General features: G+C 38.5%; 1 protein-coding gene and 1 long non-coding RNA gene across 3 annotated transcripts in view; both read right to left on the minus strand.

The window, feature by feature from the left end:
- Positions 1 to 1501: 1501 nt before the first annotated feature.
- Positions 1502 to 7821, minus strand: LOC137171560 (uncharacterized). Its single transcript, XR_010924786.1, has 2 exons — positions 7252 to 7821; positions 1502 to 7213 (listed from the first exon to the last, which is right to left on the minus strand). It is a non-coding gene; the product is annotated as an uncharacterized lncRNA (long non-coding RNA).
- Positions 7822 to 13406: 5585 nt separating this feature from the next.
- Positions 13407 to 16542, minus strand: part of LOC137171559 (serine-rich coiled-coil domain-containing protein 2-like) — a 63841-nt gene continuing 60705 nt past the window's right edge. The window contains exon 13 of one of the 2 annotated variants that reach the window (XM_067575566.1): positions 13407 to 14170. In XM_067575566.1, coding sequence (XP_067431667.1) covers positions 13718 to 14170 — 453 coding nt within the window. In that variant the 3' untranslated portion in view covers positions 13407 to 13717. The remainder of the gene's footprint in view (positions 14171 to 16542) is intronic. The other variant, XM_067575568.1, reaches the window with a different exon arrangement.

Genomic DNA, 16542 nt, shown 5'->3' on the forward strand with positions numbered 1-16542 from the left:
GACTGCATTTTAATCAAAGATCTTCTCTCTGCTTCATTTGTGAAGAGACACTAATGTCTTTCAAGCTAAAGAAACCCTGAACTACACACTTACCACTAGAGTAAATGTCAAGTGTTACAGTACAACCACAGGACTCTGAAAGCACTCGAACAACGATATGACTGATAGTAATAATTGGTGCTGTATGACTTTATATATATATTGTGTGTTCTTGCTCTGCTCATTTTATCGAAGACGCTTTGGGAGAATCTCAGCACAAAGCTTCAAATCAAGCGGCAACCTCCGGGGCTGAAAAATGAAAATGTCCCAACTTTACAGCAGAAATAAACATGTTTACAGCCTGGTACAAAAAACGGTTTTGGTCTCTGTAGCTAATTTCCTCTTTCATGACAACTGTACGGGGGGTGAATTTTTTTTTTATAACTCGCCCGTTTAAATTTTATAAAGCCGTAAAGTTATGCATAATGAAGGACATGGCTGCTTTGAGTGACAGGTCCGCCAGCCGCTAGGTGGCCTCTTTGCCCATTTTTGATTGGCTGGGAGTTAGGCAGCGTCATGCACTGCCAAGATGGTGATGTCAATGGTTCAAATATAAGAATTTTCATACTACAACTGCTGCTGGTCTTTGTCAGGTGTAACGATGTCGTAAACGGCTAATGTAACTGTGATGCTAACTGTGCTAATGACAAACAGAAAACTGATGTTTTGATTGAACTGAATGAACTACAGCTGCTTTTCCTTTGTGAAGAAGCAAGATAGAAGCAGCGTTCATGTTTTTACTTCAGTCACACATCAGTTTGTTTAACGGCTTACTGGATCTGGAAGGAGTGTGTGTGTGTGTGTGTGTGTGTGTGTGTGTGTTAGACCTCCAGGATTTGTCTTTTTTTTTTGTTTTTTAATCTTCAGCAGCAGGAAGAAAACCTCCAGTGTGGAGAATTCAGACAGGAAGGGAATTAACCAGGAGGGATGTCAGAGTAACTCTTCTACACTTACCTGTCCACACACACACACACACACACACACACACACACAGAGCGCTGCACTAAGTATGAGGCTCAGCTGCTCTGGCAGAAGACGGTTGACTGTAATTGAGTGCAGCTCCGTCACTGCAGGTTCATTCAAAGTCTAAACAGCAAGGAAATGCAGTCAGTCTGTGTGTGTGTGTGTGTGTGGTTCAGTCTTTTGTTTCAAAGCCTCACTGATGCTTAACAACCACAGAAGAAGAATGAACCAACAAGCTGTTGTTTGTCTCGCCGCCTGTCGAACACAAACAGACAAACTTGTCTGCAGTGAAACTTTAAACTCGCACGATGATTTATTCACACGCGTCAGTCCTCTGTGTGTGTTTTTCACTCTTTCTCATATATATTTTATGTTGGGTTAGCGTGTTTTCACTGCAGGAACTGGATAGATTTCTTTAATTAGAGCCACCTGCCTGATAAACAACCCCCCTATAATAAATAAATAAATAACCATCATCAATGACTCCACACACTCAGACTTGGTGTTCGTTTATCTTTATTTCAGCTTTCAGCTTCTCAGCAGCATCAGAGACATCTCAGCCAATGACAAGGGAGGACCATCATAAATATTAACCAATAAGATCTCAGCAGCAGCAGGTGACATCAGCCATGGAGGAGCTGCTGTACATTAAATCATGAAAACAGACTCTGTCGCACTCAAACAGGATGTGATGTCACAGGTCTGACGCAGATAGTCAGAAGATACACACACACAGATATGATTCTTAAATTTATCAATAGAGCAGATATTTATGCTATTATGACGTTTTTTTTTTTTAAAATGTATTACTGAATGAAAGCAGGGTTCAAACATCTTTAAAATGAAAGGCGAAGCTAACAGGCGTCCTGACCTATAATGCTGCTTTTATGTCATATGGAGAGAATGAATTTGAGGAAGCCATGATTGTAGTTTTCTGAGTTTTATGTTAAACTATAACGACAAACAGATTTCACAGCATGTGGTTTTCCTATCGATCTATTGCTAACATGATACGATGGAGTTTATTAATCTAATAACACTGTTCCTTCAGGTTTTTTCCAATTTCAGTAATTTGTGTAATTTAAATTTTTTTTTTGCGGTAAACTCTACAATCTGTAAAATGTTGAACTTTAATTTGGGCTGCAAGAGGTTAAAAATCAGATAACGATATGTAGGTTGATATTAACTTTCTTTACACAATCCATAACATAAATAAACTTTTTCTATCAAGGTTCCCACAGTTAGTTTTTAGTTTTAAACAATTAGATTTGAAGTCGAAGTGTAACAAACGTCCCCGTAAACCATGAGAGTCAGAGCGAGGTCAGCAGGTGCGTTACGAGGACCCTGAAACTGAAACAGCCGTCATCTATTCAATCATACTTTTCCTGCTACAAAAAGGACATTTTATCATCTTTTTCTATTTACATTTATCATTTTCACCCTTGTTCATTTTATTTAATCTTTTTACAGTGAAGCACTTTGTTAAGTTTTAATACGAGCGCTACAAACTACTGTATATCTCCTCGATAACTTTTAATGATGGCGACTGGAATATCACTGCTGATGATGATGATGATGAATTAATGATACAGGTGCTATAAACGCCACAGCTGTGCATGACAGCTGCTCTGCTATTTCATAGGAAGTTGAAATAATTAAAAAGGGGAAAATAGGACTTTCTCTGAAAGGGAAACTTGATGATTTAAACCCAAATAAATATTCCTTCATCATTCATTTATTATTGGAGACTTTATTCTCTCTCTCTCTCTATATATATATATATGTTGAACTGTATTCTTGCCTAAAACATTGCAGGTTACACAACATTTATTGGTAACACTTTACTTGACAGCTCCTTTAACTTTATACTAATTTCCTGAGTAATTTGCAGGTATTTTACAGTGAATTTTTACAACATTTTACAGACAGGTAGGCGGTGCAATTTGGTGCAAATTATAGGAAAAAAACAAGAGTTACGTTTGTTTAGTTAATAAGTGCTAATTCATTATATTTGGGTTCATACATAGTTGTTAATTTGCAAAAAATTTAACAGAAAATACTTAGTTTTTACTTGGTGTGTAGTTCTGTGTGTCAAACAAAATGTTAGGTTGTTTCTTAAAAAGCATTTTTCTCATGCTACCAAGTTACATAAAACTTTTAAAGAAATAAAGAATGAACAGTTAGCTACTTTAAAGACATTATTGGGGAAAAAAAACTAATATGCTGAAACTTTACACTGAAAATTTTTGCAAATAAACAACTACGTATGTTTCTGTTTAACCTAAATAGAGCCAAATTACATAGTCGTCCCATCATGAAGCCTCCTAAACCTCCTAAAACTCAGATGACCATGATTGTCTAGTTTGAAACCTGTTTTATTTCCATATGACATTAACGCAGCATTGAAGCGGATGTTGAACGGTGAGTCGGATCATCATCATCGTCGTGACAGAAACACAACAAAACACAAATTTTAAACTCTTTTGTCTTTGAGAGTTCAGCTGAACGAAGCCCCACGTCGTCTCGTTTCGTCTATTTAAAGTGCATTTTTCAGACTGAGATGCTTTACAAGCTCACAATTCAGTGTTAATATAATAATTATTACAGTTATTAAGACTTTGTACAGTTCATCACATAAATAAGTGTTAGTGCAGCTGCGGCGGCGGAGAGGTAAAACACTTGAGTTCTCCAGAGTTATTGCACACAAATTCAGCAAAGAACCAGCAGGTGACACAGGAAATGGCAGGATGTCTGTCAACGTAAATACCTGTCCCAAGTTTTCAAAATAAAAGTCTTTTCCCCTCCCCTCAGATAACACACACAGAGACAGTACAGGACACAGCAGAGTGGATATACTGTATAGTGTGGCACACATTTCAGATATGAAGAGTGAGTACGTTATTCAGAGTATTTAAGGTTTGAGCTGTGGAGACACAACATGAGAACAACATTAAACGTCCATTTAAATACGTGTAAATACAAGTATTGAAATATAACCCACAACAAAGCAGCTTATTGGTGGAAACTCCAACTTTTCACCTGCAAAACATTGATGAATACTGTAAACTCTCAAACAAAGGCCTGGTTCTTTTATCAGAAAGTATTTGATATTTTCTGATCAGCTCCCATTTGCTGTTGTATGTTTAATGTAACGTGTACATGTGTCCTAATAAATCCAGTATAATAAGTCCACTTCCACAACAGAGTCATGTCATACCCGCCAGAACAGAACAGGAATACGTTTTTATTCACCAATTAATCCCAATTTCTTCTACTTTGATGTTTCTTCAATCGTTGTGAAATTCAACATTTCTTACTCAGAAATGTCACATTTAAATCCTTCCAGCAGCTTAAAGGACACATATTCTGCTCATTCCCAGCTCTATATTAATATTCTGGGGCTCAACTGGAATATCTTTGCATGATTTCCAGTTAAAAACTCCTTATTTATCTTCTACTGGTCCTTTTATGCAGCCCCTCGGTTCAGCCTCTGTCTGAAACAGGCCGTTTTAGCTCCTGTCTCTTTAAGGCCCCGCCTCCCGATGAGCCCACTCTGTTCTGATTGGTCAGCTTTCAGGAAGCTTCCTCCAGCTCTGGAGGAACGTAAACAAACTATAGTAACAGGATTTCACTTCTTTTACTCCGTCTGTGCTCCAAATGCAAACGAAGTGTTCAGGGCAGGTTCAAGCCCTGAGTTTTGACTTACAGGCAGCATTTCTAAATACGTTCATGGAACTTTGACCATGTTTAACATCCGACATCAGAACATCATATAAAAGATATAAAACCACAAAAAGCAGAATATGTCCCATTTATAAAGGGAGGAAATCTCCTTGAACGGAAGGTTTTCGATGTGAAATATCTTCAGCGAGTGTTGACTTTCATTAACGGAAGCTTAACGATCAAAAAAACTTCAAAAAGTAGAAGAGATTGGGATTAATCAGGTAATGAGAACTGTACATTATGATTAACTTAGTATGTATTACAGTAGTAAGCATGTATTACACCCATCAATGTTTTACCAGCCTTTATCTGTTTGACCGTAATCTGAATACTGTCTTTAATTTGAGAATTTACAATATTTGATCTTTTTGAGTCAAAACAAATTTTTCAAAGGTTCATTTCTGTGTTCAGTGACCTTTTTTACAATTTCAAAACCTGATTGGATGTTTCAAAAACCAAAATACAAACAAACAACACAGCAGTTATCAGTAACGGGACAAAATGATCACTTTCAAACCGGAAACCAAACTCGGAGCAGATGTCTGGCTTTCGTCTGACGAGAGAAAAAAGATCATTTAAAGTGAAATATGAGGCGTGAAGATGAGACGTTCAGAGATCTTCATCATCAGTGTTTGTGTCACATGTTTAACAGACTGTAGAGCTTCAACATGTCTGCAGGTGAAGATTTTATCTGATAACTTCAAGCTCCAACATTCGTATCATGTAAAAGGAAATAATGAAGATAATAAACTGGATATTTTCTCCTCCGTTTGTCTCAAACTGGTTATTCAGTGATGTTTAAGGGCGTCTACCAGCTGATTTAGGCAACAACAACAACAACAACAACAACAACAGGTGTCATGTCTGCAGCTTTTCTTATCCAGAAGGAAATTTTAACATTTTATTTAACAGGAAAGAACTAGCAGCCGATTAAATATTAATTTATTAGAAACTTTACTGTTTGTTTTCTGACCTGAAGACGGATTTCACATATTTGAATGAATGATCACCTGATTTGCATCGACTAAGTTAGTTCTTAATTAACTAAATTCTAATTGAATTTTTTTTTAATTAAAATTCTGAATGAATTTACCGACTGAACACACAAATTTCACAGTCGTTTCTTTCTCATCACGGAGAATTATTCAGAAATCACAGACCTGTAAAATAAAAATTTTGGGACGTTTTATTTTAAAAAATAAAGGCGACATGAGTAGAGTTTAAACCAGGACACGCTATTTTATGATTGGCTGATATGTCACCATGGTTACAGACAGCATTTTTACTGCAGAGGGACCGACTTTAACGTGTTCTAAACATGAAATAACTTCTCAAAATTGCAGCAAACAAAGACTAAAATTTACAAAACTGATTCAAATTTAACTAAAATTGATTATTTCAATCAAACGCTTCCTCTAAAGAGTCTCTGTGTGGTTGTTTTGGTCTGAAACTGATCGTCCTGAGAACGAAAACCAACCAGAGTCCCGTTCAAATGAGCAAAATATCACTAAATAAAGTTTGAAAATGCTCTTAAAATGAGTTCCTGTTCGGGTTCGTCATGAATAAACCTTCAGTTTACAGATTTTGGGACGTTTGCTCAACATATGAGGAACAGTTTTCAGTTTTCATGATTCGTCTTTGAATTTTTCTGCACCTCGAACCCTAAAAACACTCTGTGAAACATCCCATAATAAACCAGCAGTTTTCTATCATTTTAAGCCTTTTTTTTTTTTTTTTCCAGTTTTGGAAAGACATGAAGGCCGAAGAGAAGCCTTGAGTGTTTTCAATAATGTTTTTTTTTTTAATTGCCTGAATGAGACATCCTTTTGTGCAACGACGGATACTCTGAAATGAAAATCTTTGACATCAGACCATTTTATTTTCCTCTTTTCCTTTTGTGTTTTGCTTTTCTGTTCTTTTTTTTTTTTTTTACTGAATTGAGGAAGAACTGGTCACAAAACATTTCTACAGAGCGTGTGTGTGTGTGTGTGTGTGTGTGTGTGTGTGTGTGTGTGTGTGTGTGTGTGTGTGTGATTTTTGCGAGGGTGTGAACGCGTCCCGCTGGGTTTTGTTTCACTTGCATGAATTAACGCAGCTCCGAGCGCCTCGCTGGAAGATAAAGTTACAGAACTGAGGAGGAAGAAGAAGAACGGCTTTAAGTGTGACACAGCAGGAAGTTATCATAAACAGTGTTGGAGTAAAATTCATCCTGTTGTATTTCGTCAGACTGAGCTGATATTCGCACCATGTGGCTGTTGTTCAGAGTTACGGCTGGTTTGAGAGATCTGGGTCTAGACTGTTTAAGTAGATGCAGCAGAAGCATCGAATGTTAATCAAACCAAAACAGGTAATTTACTTTTTAAATCCAATGACCCCAAGAAATTAGTTGATCCTGTAATTTTCCAGCTACGTGTGTTGTTTTTAAAACACGACTGGACTCTGAATGTTTGCTGGTTTTCAGCCACAATAAAACCTGAACAACACTGCACTTTTGAAGCACAGTTTAAAAAACAACAACAAAAAAACCCAATAATTTACTGGTTTATGTTTAGAAAGTAAAGATGTTCAGCCAGTAAATTGTTTTTTTTTCTTTTCCTGTAATAACACTTAGAAGAATTTAACTCTTCCATCGTCAGCTGTGCAGTAAAGGTTTATCGCCTCTTTTTATCAACTAAGGCCTCAATATTTAAAACATGGATCTTTTTTTTTTATTTTTATTTTTTATTAAGAGATAATCTAAGCACAAATGTCCACTTACTAGCATCAGAGCTTTCAACCGTATTCTTCAGTCAGCGAGTAAAGCTGCCTCAGTCACATGATGATGGTAAGTGAACCTTTTGTGCTCAGATCATCTCCATCAAATACGGTTTCCGAAGGTCAAGAATGAACGTTCATGGTCATAACTTCTATCTGATCACTGACAGGATGCTAACTGTGGTGTGTTTTAGTTTATTTACAGGAGAAACTGCGTCTCTGTTACTTATTTTGTCATCCAGAGAGTCCTGACAAATTTATTTTAGCATCTTCAGTCATTTAGAAAAAATGTTGGTTTATGTTTAGAACGTAAAGATGTTCAGCCAACGTTTTTTCTTAATGACTGAAGATGCTAAAATAAATTTGTCAGGACTCTCTGGATGACAAAATAAGTAACAGAGACGCAGTTTCTCCTGTAAATAAACTAAAACACACCACAGTTACCATCCTGTCAGTGATCAGATAGAAGTTATGACCATGAATCTTCATTCTTGACCTTGATCTGAGCACAAAAGGTTCACTTACTATCATCGGACCAAGTGAGGTCATATGACACATTGTCAAATATCACGTGACTGAGGCAGCTTTACTCGCTGAATGAAGAATATGGTTGAAAGCTCTGATGCTAGTAAGTGGACATTTGTGCTTAGATTATCTCCATTAATAAAAAATAAATAAAAAAAAGAGCCATGTTTTAAATATTGAGGCCTTAGTTGATAAAAAGAGGCGATAAACCTTTACTGCACAGTTGACTGGACGACAGATTACAGGAAAAGGAGCCTATAAAAGGTTATACGACTCACATGCAGTCGGAATGATGGACAAATAAAATAGTTTTTCTACAAATCTGTTCAGCTATAAACTCATTAAACTGTTTGATAGTTTAGTTTCAGATATGAAACCCTAAACTATCTTGTCTGAGCAACTTTTTTACCCACAAATCCTTCAAATTAAAAGGATAAAAATAAATGATTGGTCACCAAAACCTTCTAAAACAAATCACTGTTGGAAAATAAATATCATGATGTGACAGTTCTGAGGTTTAAGGTTTAGGAAGAAGATTGTGTTTTAGGTTAAAATTAGTTAAAATTAAAAAACAGTGAGTTTGTGTTAAAGTCGGATGTTTTGATTTAATCTGGAGGACGCCGTCTCTTGAACGTAAACAGATGTTTTGGGGAACTTAACTAAAACATCTGATTCTCCTTTACAGTAAATAAATAAAGATACATCTAAAATGAAAAACTAAATCAACATACAGTAAAGTGATGACACGTCTGAGGTTACTTCCTGTTTGGATGTGAGCAGCTGCTTCCTGCTGATTTGTCGGGAGGACTTTAATTGGACGGCGGGCTGCTGGGAGGCAGATTAACGGTTATTTCTCTCCATAAATGAATCCCGTCTTTAAGATGAAACGACCTTCAGTTCTAAGCGAGCGGCCGGGTGAGAATGTTCACCAGGTAAATCCAGCATAAGCTTCAGTTAAGACACTGTTAATCTGCTCTTCTTTTACCACCAAAAATCCTCCCAGTTTGCTCTCTGTGGGAGGCTGCTGGTAACATCACAGCGCTGATTAACAGGACGGACACATGCCAGCCGCCGCCGCTGCTGACAGACAATAAAGTTTTAGATTTGACCTCCTTTTAAATCGCAGATACCTTCATGTTTTTTCTTCTCAAAGTCGCAGGTCTGTGAAGGAAGAAATGTGAGAAATGTGAAAAATGAGGAGGTGAAGAATGAAAGATATAAGAGGAAACGAGACGTGTGGAATGAAGAGATGATAGGAAAGTGAGAGGTGGAGAAGAGAAGGATGATGCAAGGACATGGAGGGAAAGAAAAAAGCAGTAATGAGGTTAGAAACAAACATTTTGATGAAGGCAACAGGAGGTAAAGAAAGGCGAAGAATGAAAAGGAAAAGAAACGAGGAGACTGGGAGGCAGAGAAGATGAGGAGGAGAGCAAAATGAGGACATAATGGAAGAAAAAGGTAGAGACAAGGAAGGAAAATATGTGGAGGGAAATAAACAAGGAGGCAGGAAGGAAAGAAGACAAAAGATGAGAAGAAAATGAGGAGACAGGAATGCAGAATATGGGGAAGAAATGGAGGAAGTAGAGAAAGAAAAGGAGACAAGAAAAAATAAGGAGGTAAGGAAGGAAACGAGAAGTAAGAAAAGGATAGGAAGAGATGAGAGACAATGAGAGAGAGAGAGGATGAAACATGGAGGAAATGTGTAGGTAGGGGAGGAGGAGAAAGGAAACACAATGAGGATGTAAGGAAGGACAGGAAGGGATGAGGGAAGGAAGATAAGGGTGAGGAAATGAAATGAGGAGGTAGGGAAGAAAAGGGCTTAAGGAAGATGAGGAGGGAGCAGAATGAGGAGACAGGAAAGGAAAGGTGGAGATAAGGAAGGAAGTTAGGGAGAGGAAATGAAAGGAGGATGTTGGAAAGAAAGGATGTGGCGGGAAAAAATGGGACGAGGGGAAGGAAAGAAAATTATGAGGTAGAGGAGGATAAGAGAAGATGTGGAGGTAAAGAGGGAGAGGAAAGGAGAGAATAAAAAGAAAACACCAGCTTTGTTTTTGGTTTTAGCTTCTATATACAGTGTATATATATGTGTGTGTGTGTGCGTGTGTGTGTGTGTGTGTGTGTTGGAATAAAAGGAAAAACGGCGAAGGACAAAATAAAATAGAATAAATAAGAGGAGCAGATCGGCGGGTGCAGGCAGTACCTCCTCCTGAATCCCCACGGCGTTGTTGCCGTGGCTGCTGAGGCTGTATCGCCATAGTAACCGGGTTTATCTACAACACCTGAGTGGTACCTGCTGTTGCTCTCAGGTGTATCTGAGTGTGTGTGTGAGTGTGTGTGTGAGAGAGAATAGAGAGTCTCGGATTAAAACCTTGGTGCAGAAGAAGAAAGAAAGGAGATAGAAAAAGAAAGATGAGTGTTGAGATAATACAAGCAGAGGAGAGGTGAACAAAGCTGGTCGAATACATTTTTTTTTTTTTTTTTTTTTTTAAAAAGACCAATTACAGCCGACAGCCTCCTCGTCTCCCCGTTGGCCTTGTTATCCTCCTGCTGCAGCTTCCTCACATAAAACAATGTAGGATGGACGAGGAAGAAAAGAAAGATGAGACACAGACAGAAAGAGATGAAGAGAGAGAAGACGGGGGGGTCACAGTCTGACGGAGAAAAAAAAAAAGAGACAATGATGAGATGAGCGGGTTAAAAAGGAAGAGAGAGAGAGAGAGACAGGAAGTAGATATTAAAACGTTGCAGATAAATAATAATAAAGTCTGTATCTCGTCTCAGATTTATTCAGAATCTTCTGGAAAAGTCACCGGTTCACTTATTTCCTGATTTATTTTTTTTATGTTTTGGCCTGTTCTGCATTTTCTTCTTCTTCTGTTATTTTAAATTTCCATTTATGTTAACTGTTTGTATTATTTTACATCTAAGAAGGAAGAAAAGCAACTATTTGTAAGCCTGATTCATTCACGACCTTGTCGGTCCAAACAGTCTGGCTCCACTTGAACGACTAAATGTTTAATCACTGAAATCTATGAAAAGTTTGAAAAAAGCTCTCCGAAAGCTGAGAGTAATATTTTCAAATGTCTGGTTTTGTTACACCAACAGTCCTCAATCCTAAAATACTCAGCTTGAGAAGCTGGAACTGGCGACTTTTTGGGCATTTTTGATTTAATTTATTGTCTAAATTGTTGCAGACTAATTTTCTGCCAATTAACTTGTTTTAGCTCCAAATACGATGAACGACGGAGCTGCTGGACCTTTAACTGACGCTGCTGTTGTTGTTGTTGTTGTTGTCTTGCAGAGTTTCCACTTTGTTGAAATGACCATCGTGTGCAGTTTTTTTTTTTTTTTCATTTCCAGATGAAGAACAGAAGTCGTGTCAGTTTCGGGATGATTGTCTGTAAAACCTTCAACCATCATTGAAAGCATGAAATGTGAAACTAAGCTCAGTTTGTTTTTGCATATTTTCACACTTTACCTCCAGACTTGCTCAACGGCACAACGATGGGACAGTTTTTTTTGGGTGGGGGGGGTTTGAACCAATGACCTTGTTGCATATTTTATTGCATATACTGTGAATAATATCAGAGCAAGCGATGTTGGATGGCAGAGCGGTGCAGGGTAACGATCTCCTCTAGATAATCAATGATATAAATGTGATAATATTTAACTCGTGTGTGTGTTTGATTCCAGTCGTTGACTTGCAGGATTATTATTAACATGTTAATGTGAGGAAGGTCTCAGTCGAAAATGTGAAATCCAGCATTCAGAAAATGGAGAAAAAAAAAAAAAAAAAAAAGTTTAAATTTCAGTCTTTGTTTGACTTTAGCAAACTGCTCCTCAGTTCAATGAACTTTAATTCATGTTTCTCTTTCAGTCGTTATTTAAAGGCTTCAGTCTGCTTCAAACCAACGAGTCTGATGTTGTTTTCAAGCAAATACGTAAAAAAAAAGAGCTGGTTTTATCTTAAATGTGATGATTTAATGCTTTTTTTTTTTAATAAACTGAATATCGTCGGGGGTTGGAGGTTGTTTGGAGAAACAGACATTTAAAGAGTCAACTTTGGGAAATATTTTCACCATTTTCTGACATTTTATAGACAAAATGATTTAAGAAATAATGGTTAGTTGCAGCAATAGAATCATGGTGTCGATTATTCAGATGGAAAGTAGTTGAACCACCGCAGGAACTTTCTCAGGGAACGAAGAAGGTTTTTGAGGAACTCCGGGACTTAATTTAGTTTAGTTTTTTATTTTCCATGTAGAATCATTTATATATTTGTACAGTGATACTGAAGTCAGTAGGATTAGTTTAGTTCTTCTGGTTTTTCCTTTTTGAGTTGAAAAGGGGCTTTAAACACAAGCAGTTAGTTTGACGCAAACTGAGACCTTGACAAACAACTTTTAAGGTCTTAATTTATTTCATGGCCGTCTGGTAAAAAACCTCGAACCTCCGACACGTCGGCTCTTTAGAAAACAAGACCTTGTTTTCAGTTTCTTCCCAAAGCTCTGAAATAGTTTTATAAGAATGAAAACTGTCGAATATTCTCACGAATCAAGAGTACAGTAATCAGCGAGACTGGAAGAAGGATGTTTCCAGCAGCAGCGACATGAATAAATTTAGTATTTTGACCTTCAGGTTGCTCACAAAGGAGCTGATTAAGGCCTAAAAAAAAAAATCAGCGTTTTCGCTCGACGACGTACTTGAAACTAAACGCAGAGTGAATCTGATACACACGACGTGGACTGCGAGAGGATTTGTGCGAAGAGAACGATGAAGCTGGATTTTCTGACCTCGGAGACGTGACGCGATTACAAAGTCTTTTGTGTTTCTGTGACTCTCAGGCGGCGAGGAAGACTTCAGGGAAGGGAAGGAAGGAGGGAAGGAGGGATGTGTCGGCTCTCGAGTAATTACGTCAGACAGGAAGAGAGTCAATCAGGCACACGAACCAATCAGAACGGTTCCTAACACACAGCGAGCGAGTAGCGGTTTATATTATATTTAAACGTCATCGACAAGCTTCCGGCGTGGCTTTTTAAATCTGCTTTCTAATGCAAATAAATAAATACCACACTTAATGCATCATAATATAATCATTTAAAAAGTTTTGGTAACACTTTATTTGACTAGACTTTAAATCTCTTGGAAGCAAAGAGAAGTTCAAGACAGATTTGTTTATAAGCAGTTATTAATTACTACATTTCATTAATTTATTAACCGTTAATTATTGAAAACTTTCTTCTTCATTTACGTTTACTTGAACACTCGCCTGCAGACAAATCTTACATTTTTCATGTGCCGCTGACCTGCAAGCAGCGATTAACTCGAATTAATTCATTAGAAGCTTTTTCAGAGAGAGGAGACGTGATGAATTTATTTAAATAAAATAAAGTGTTACCGTGTTTTTAAACCTCCATAATCAGTCACAGTGTTCAAAATATTAACAATAAATAAGTTAAAGTGTTTATATTCCAATCTCATTTACAGCTTAAATAATTTAGAGAGCAGTACCAGTATATTCATGTCACAGTTTGGGAATAAACCAGTAAAAGTCTAAATTTTTTTCGCCAGTAGCGCCAGTTTGCAGGTGAAATCATCAGAAAGTAAAAGCTTCACCGAAACTACTGGCTGTGTCGTTTCCATGACGATCTGCGGTTGGTTGGCTCGCGTCGCTGCGTGTTAGGAAGATGGCGTCAGACGCTCGCTCGCTCACTCAGTGGCTCTTTGGCTTGGGGAGGCGGGACAAGCCGGAGCCAGATGTGGAGGCCGGCGTCTTGATCTTAACCCCGGAACTGGAGCCGCTCTCTGGGTCGAGAGGCGCCGCCTGCTGCCTGGCCGCCCTGCTCTTCGGAGGGGAGGCGGCGGAGGCGGAAGCAGCATAGGCAGAGCTGGACGTCTGAGACAGGAAGAGGCGGAGTTTGGACGGTTGAGGGAGCTGGAGGGTTCTGATGTAGGTTCCTCTCTTCCCCTTCATCGCTCTTTTTCCGTCATCCTCCTCTCCTCGCTCGGCGGTGGGGTCGGCGGTATCGGGGATGCTGTCAGCGGGGGTCTCGGGGCGGGTGGAGCAGAAGTTAGCTGGAGGCGGAGCTCGGGTTGGAGGCGGAGCTGGGACTTGGTCCGTCAGTGGTTCCTGGTCTTTCTGGGTGGAGGAGTGAAGTATCTGTGACTGAATAACAAAGAGAGAAAAGGTCAAAAACAGCAGATTGATATTCTGTACAACATATTCGAGCATGCGGAGCTCAGATCTGCACGAGTTTATGTGAATTTATTTTGAAATATGCTGAATTGCACATAAATCATGACATGATAAGAGCCTTCCAGTGAGTCCTGCTGTTTTATCTGATGCTGCATTAATTAAATGGTGGAGAAGTTGTCATTATGAGGTTGTAATAATGATAATAAATATTAAGGAAATGCATGAAAACTAAACAAACATGGACGCCTCACACCAGCCAATGTTTAATGTAATTAAACGTAAATTTAATAGATATGGTTAACGTGAACACAGCATATCTACGTCTAAACATAGTTTTAACATTTCGTTGTAGAAGTTAATTGTTGAATTTGAAGGTCTACTTACTTCACTAGCAGCTGTTTTTACTAGTTATGGTCTTATAAGTGTTTGATTTGCCTACTTGAGACCAAGAAATGCTGTTGAAAGCACCAAAAAGAGCCCTGAAAAAGCTTGTAAGTGGAGCTTTGAACTTAGAAAATGTTGTCAAACATGTAGTTTAATGATATCAATTTTGTGCTTGTATGTTGCATATCCAAAATAGTATTTGTTAAACCAAATGATCAAACAGCAAATCTTGTACCTGCAGATATTTCTGCACTACATCCTGCTTTGTGTCTTTCTGTAAACGTCCTGTCATGTTTGCATAAAGCTGTAATTAACTTTAATGTAAAGACGCCTCTGACTGACAGGTGAAGACTTTATACTATAACTTCTATTCTGATTTTATTCCTCTTTGAGTTGTTTCTTGCTGAGAAAGTTACTGAAACAAACAGAGAGAAACCGAGTTTGAGCCTCATCCTGTTTAAATACAACGAAGGCTGACAGATGAATTCTCCTTTTGTTACATATTTTATCACTTGTTGGAGGTGAGAGAAGATAAAATAATGGTGTTTGTTTTTCTCTTATTGTCTCTCAAACCCAGAGCCAGTTATTCTTTCAGATGATTGGTCATTTCAGACATCAGGGCTTTGATCTGTGTGTGTTTCTACTTTGATCTATGGGAGTCCTGCTGTAAACTTGTTTCTCTCAGTCGAGGAAAAAAAACACTGTACTTTATGCTTTTATTTAAAAAAAAAAAAAAAAAAGAAAGTCCAATTTGTTGATTTTCATGGTTTAACTTTGGGGAGAAACACAGAGGCAACGCTGACGAAACAGCTGAAACTCACAGCGGTGGAGCTGAAAATAAATCTGTTTCACACATCATGAAAAGGTTTCAACTTGACAGCAACAACATTCCTACAGTTTGTTTTATTCCTCTGCTGCCGTGGAGTCGTTCAGCTGATCTCTACGACTACATCTTCATCATGAACACGTGCACACTTCCTGTACAGTATCATCACCACCAACGACGACGGCGGGGGAAACCCTCCTCTTCTGTACATCAGCACAGTTTCCTTTTTAAAATAAAAAAATATTGCTGTTTAAGACTTTTTGGAGCACCTACAGTATGGAGTCTTACGTCATGGAAGCAAATCAGGTGTATCAGGTTTTGGCTGCAGTTTTCCCACCAACTAATAAACTCGTGACAACACCAGAATAAGATATTCTTCGATGACGCTCATCTGTGGAGCTTTTAGTTTAGATCTTCCCCTAACTCAAGAGTCAGTGACGGCGGGTCGTCCTCCGTGTACAGCAGACTGACCGACGCTGCCGAAAACAAGCACCAAGACCCGGAGAGACATGAGCGCAGCTGCTCGCTAACAGCTAGCAGACAGTCAGTTTCTAATTGTAGTAGGGTTTTGCGTCTTCAGGTTAGGCTAACCTATTGTTGCTAACTTTGGAGCTAACCCCATTCACCTTTCCAGCACTTGGGGGGGAAAAAACAGACTTGACATTTTAGCATTTATTAACTGACACACTGTAGTCTGTACTGTACATTTACCGCCAGACTGAGAACTTACCGCTAACCGTTTCCTCTGCTCCGCTCGCATCAACCGTCACTTTCCTACCGCTCTTTCCCCACTCGCTACACAAACATACTAAGCACTGCCCTATTCCTAAACGGAGTTACGCTACCGATATTTAGCGTTATTTTTGGCATTAAAAAAATATCTTTGCTGTTATTATTACAGGAAAGACGCTGATTCAGTAAACGTTCAGTAACCGTTAAGTACAGTTAAACCCAGCAGTCTCCGTTAGGTTGGGCGAGTTCAAAGTTGTGAAAACAACGGGGGTGTTTTGAATACACCCCTGCTGTTTTCACAGGTAATTTGTTAGTCTGTCCCCCCCGCCGCAGGAAATAATGGATTACTCCTGGAAGGCTGTTGATGTAGCACTTTTCTTCTTCAGAAAATAACACGGAG

The sequence above is a fragment of the Thunnus thynnus genome, chromosome 20 (genome assembly GCF_963924715.1).
Source record: "Thunnus thynnus chromosome 20, fThuThy2.1, whole genome shotgun sequence".
In the NCBI taxonomy this organism is placed as follows: Eukaryota; Metazoa; Chordata; class Actinopteri; order Scombriformes; family Scombridae; genus Thunnus; species Thunnus thynnus.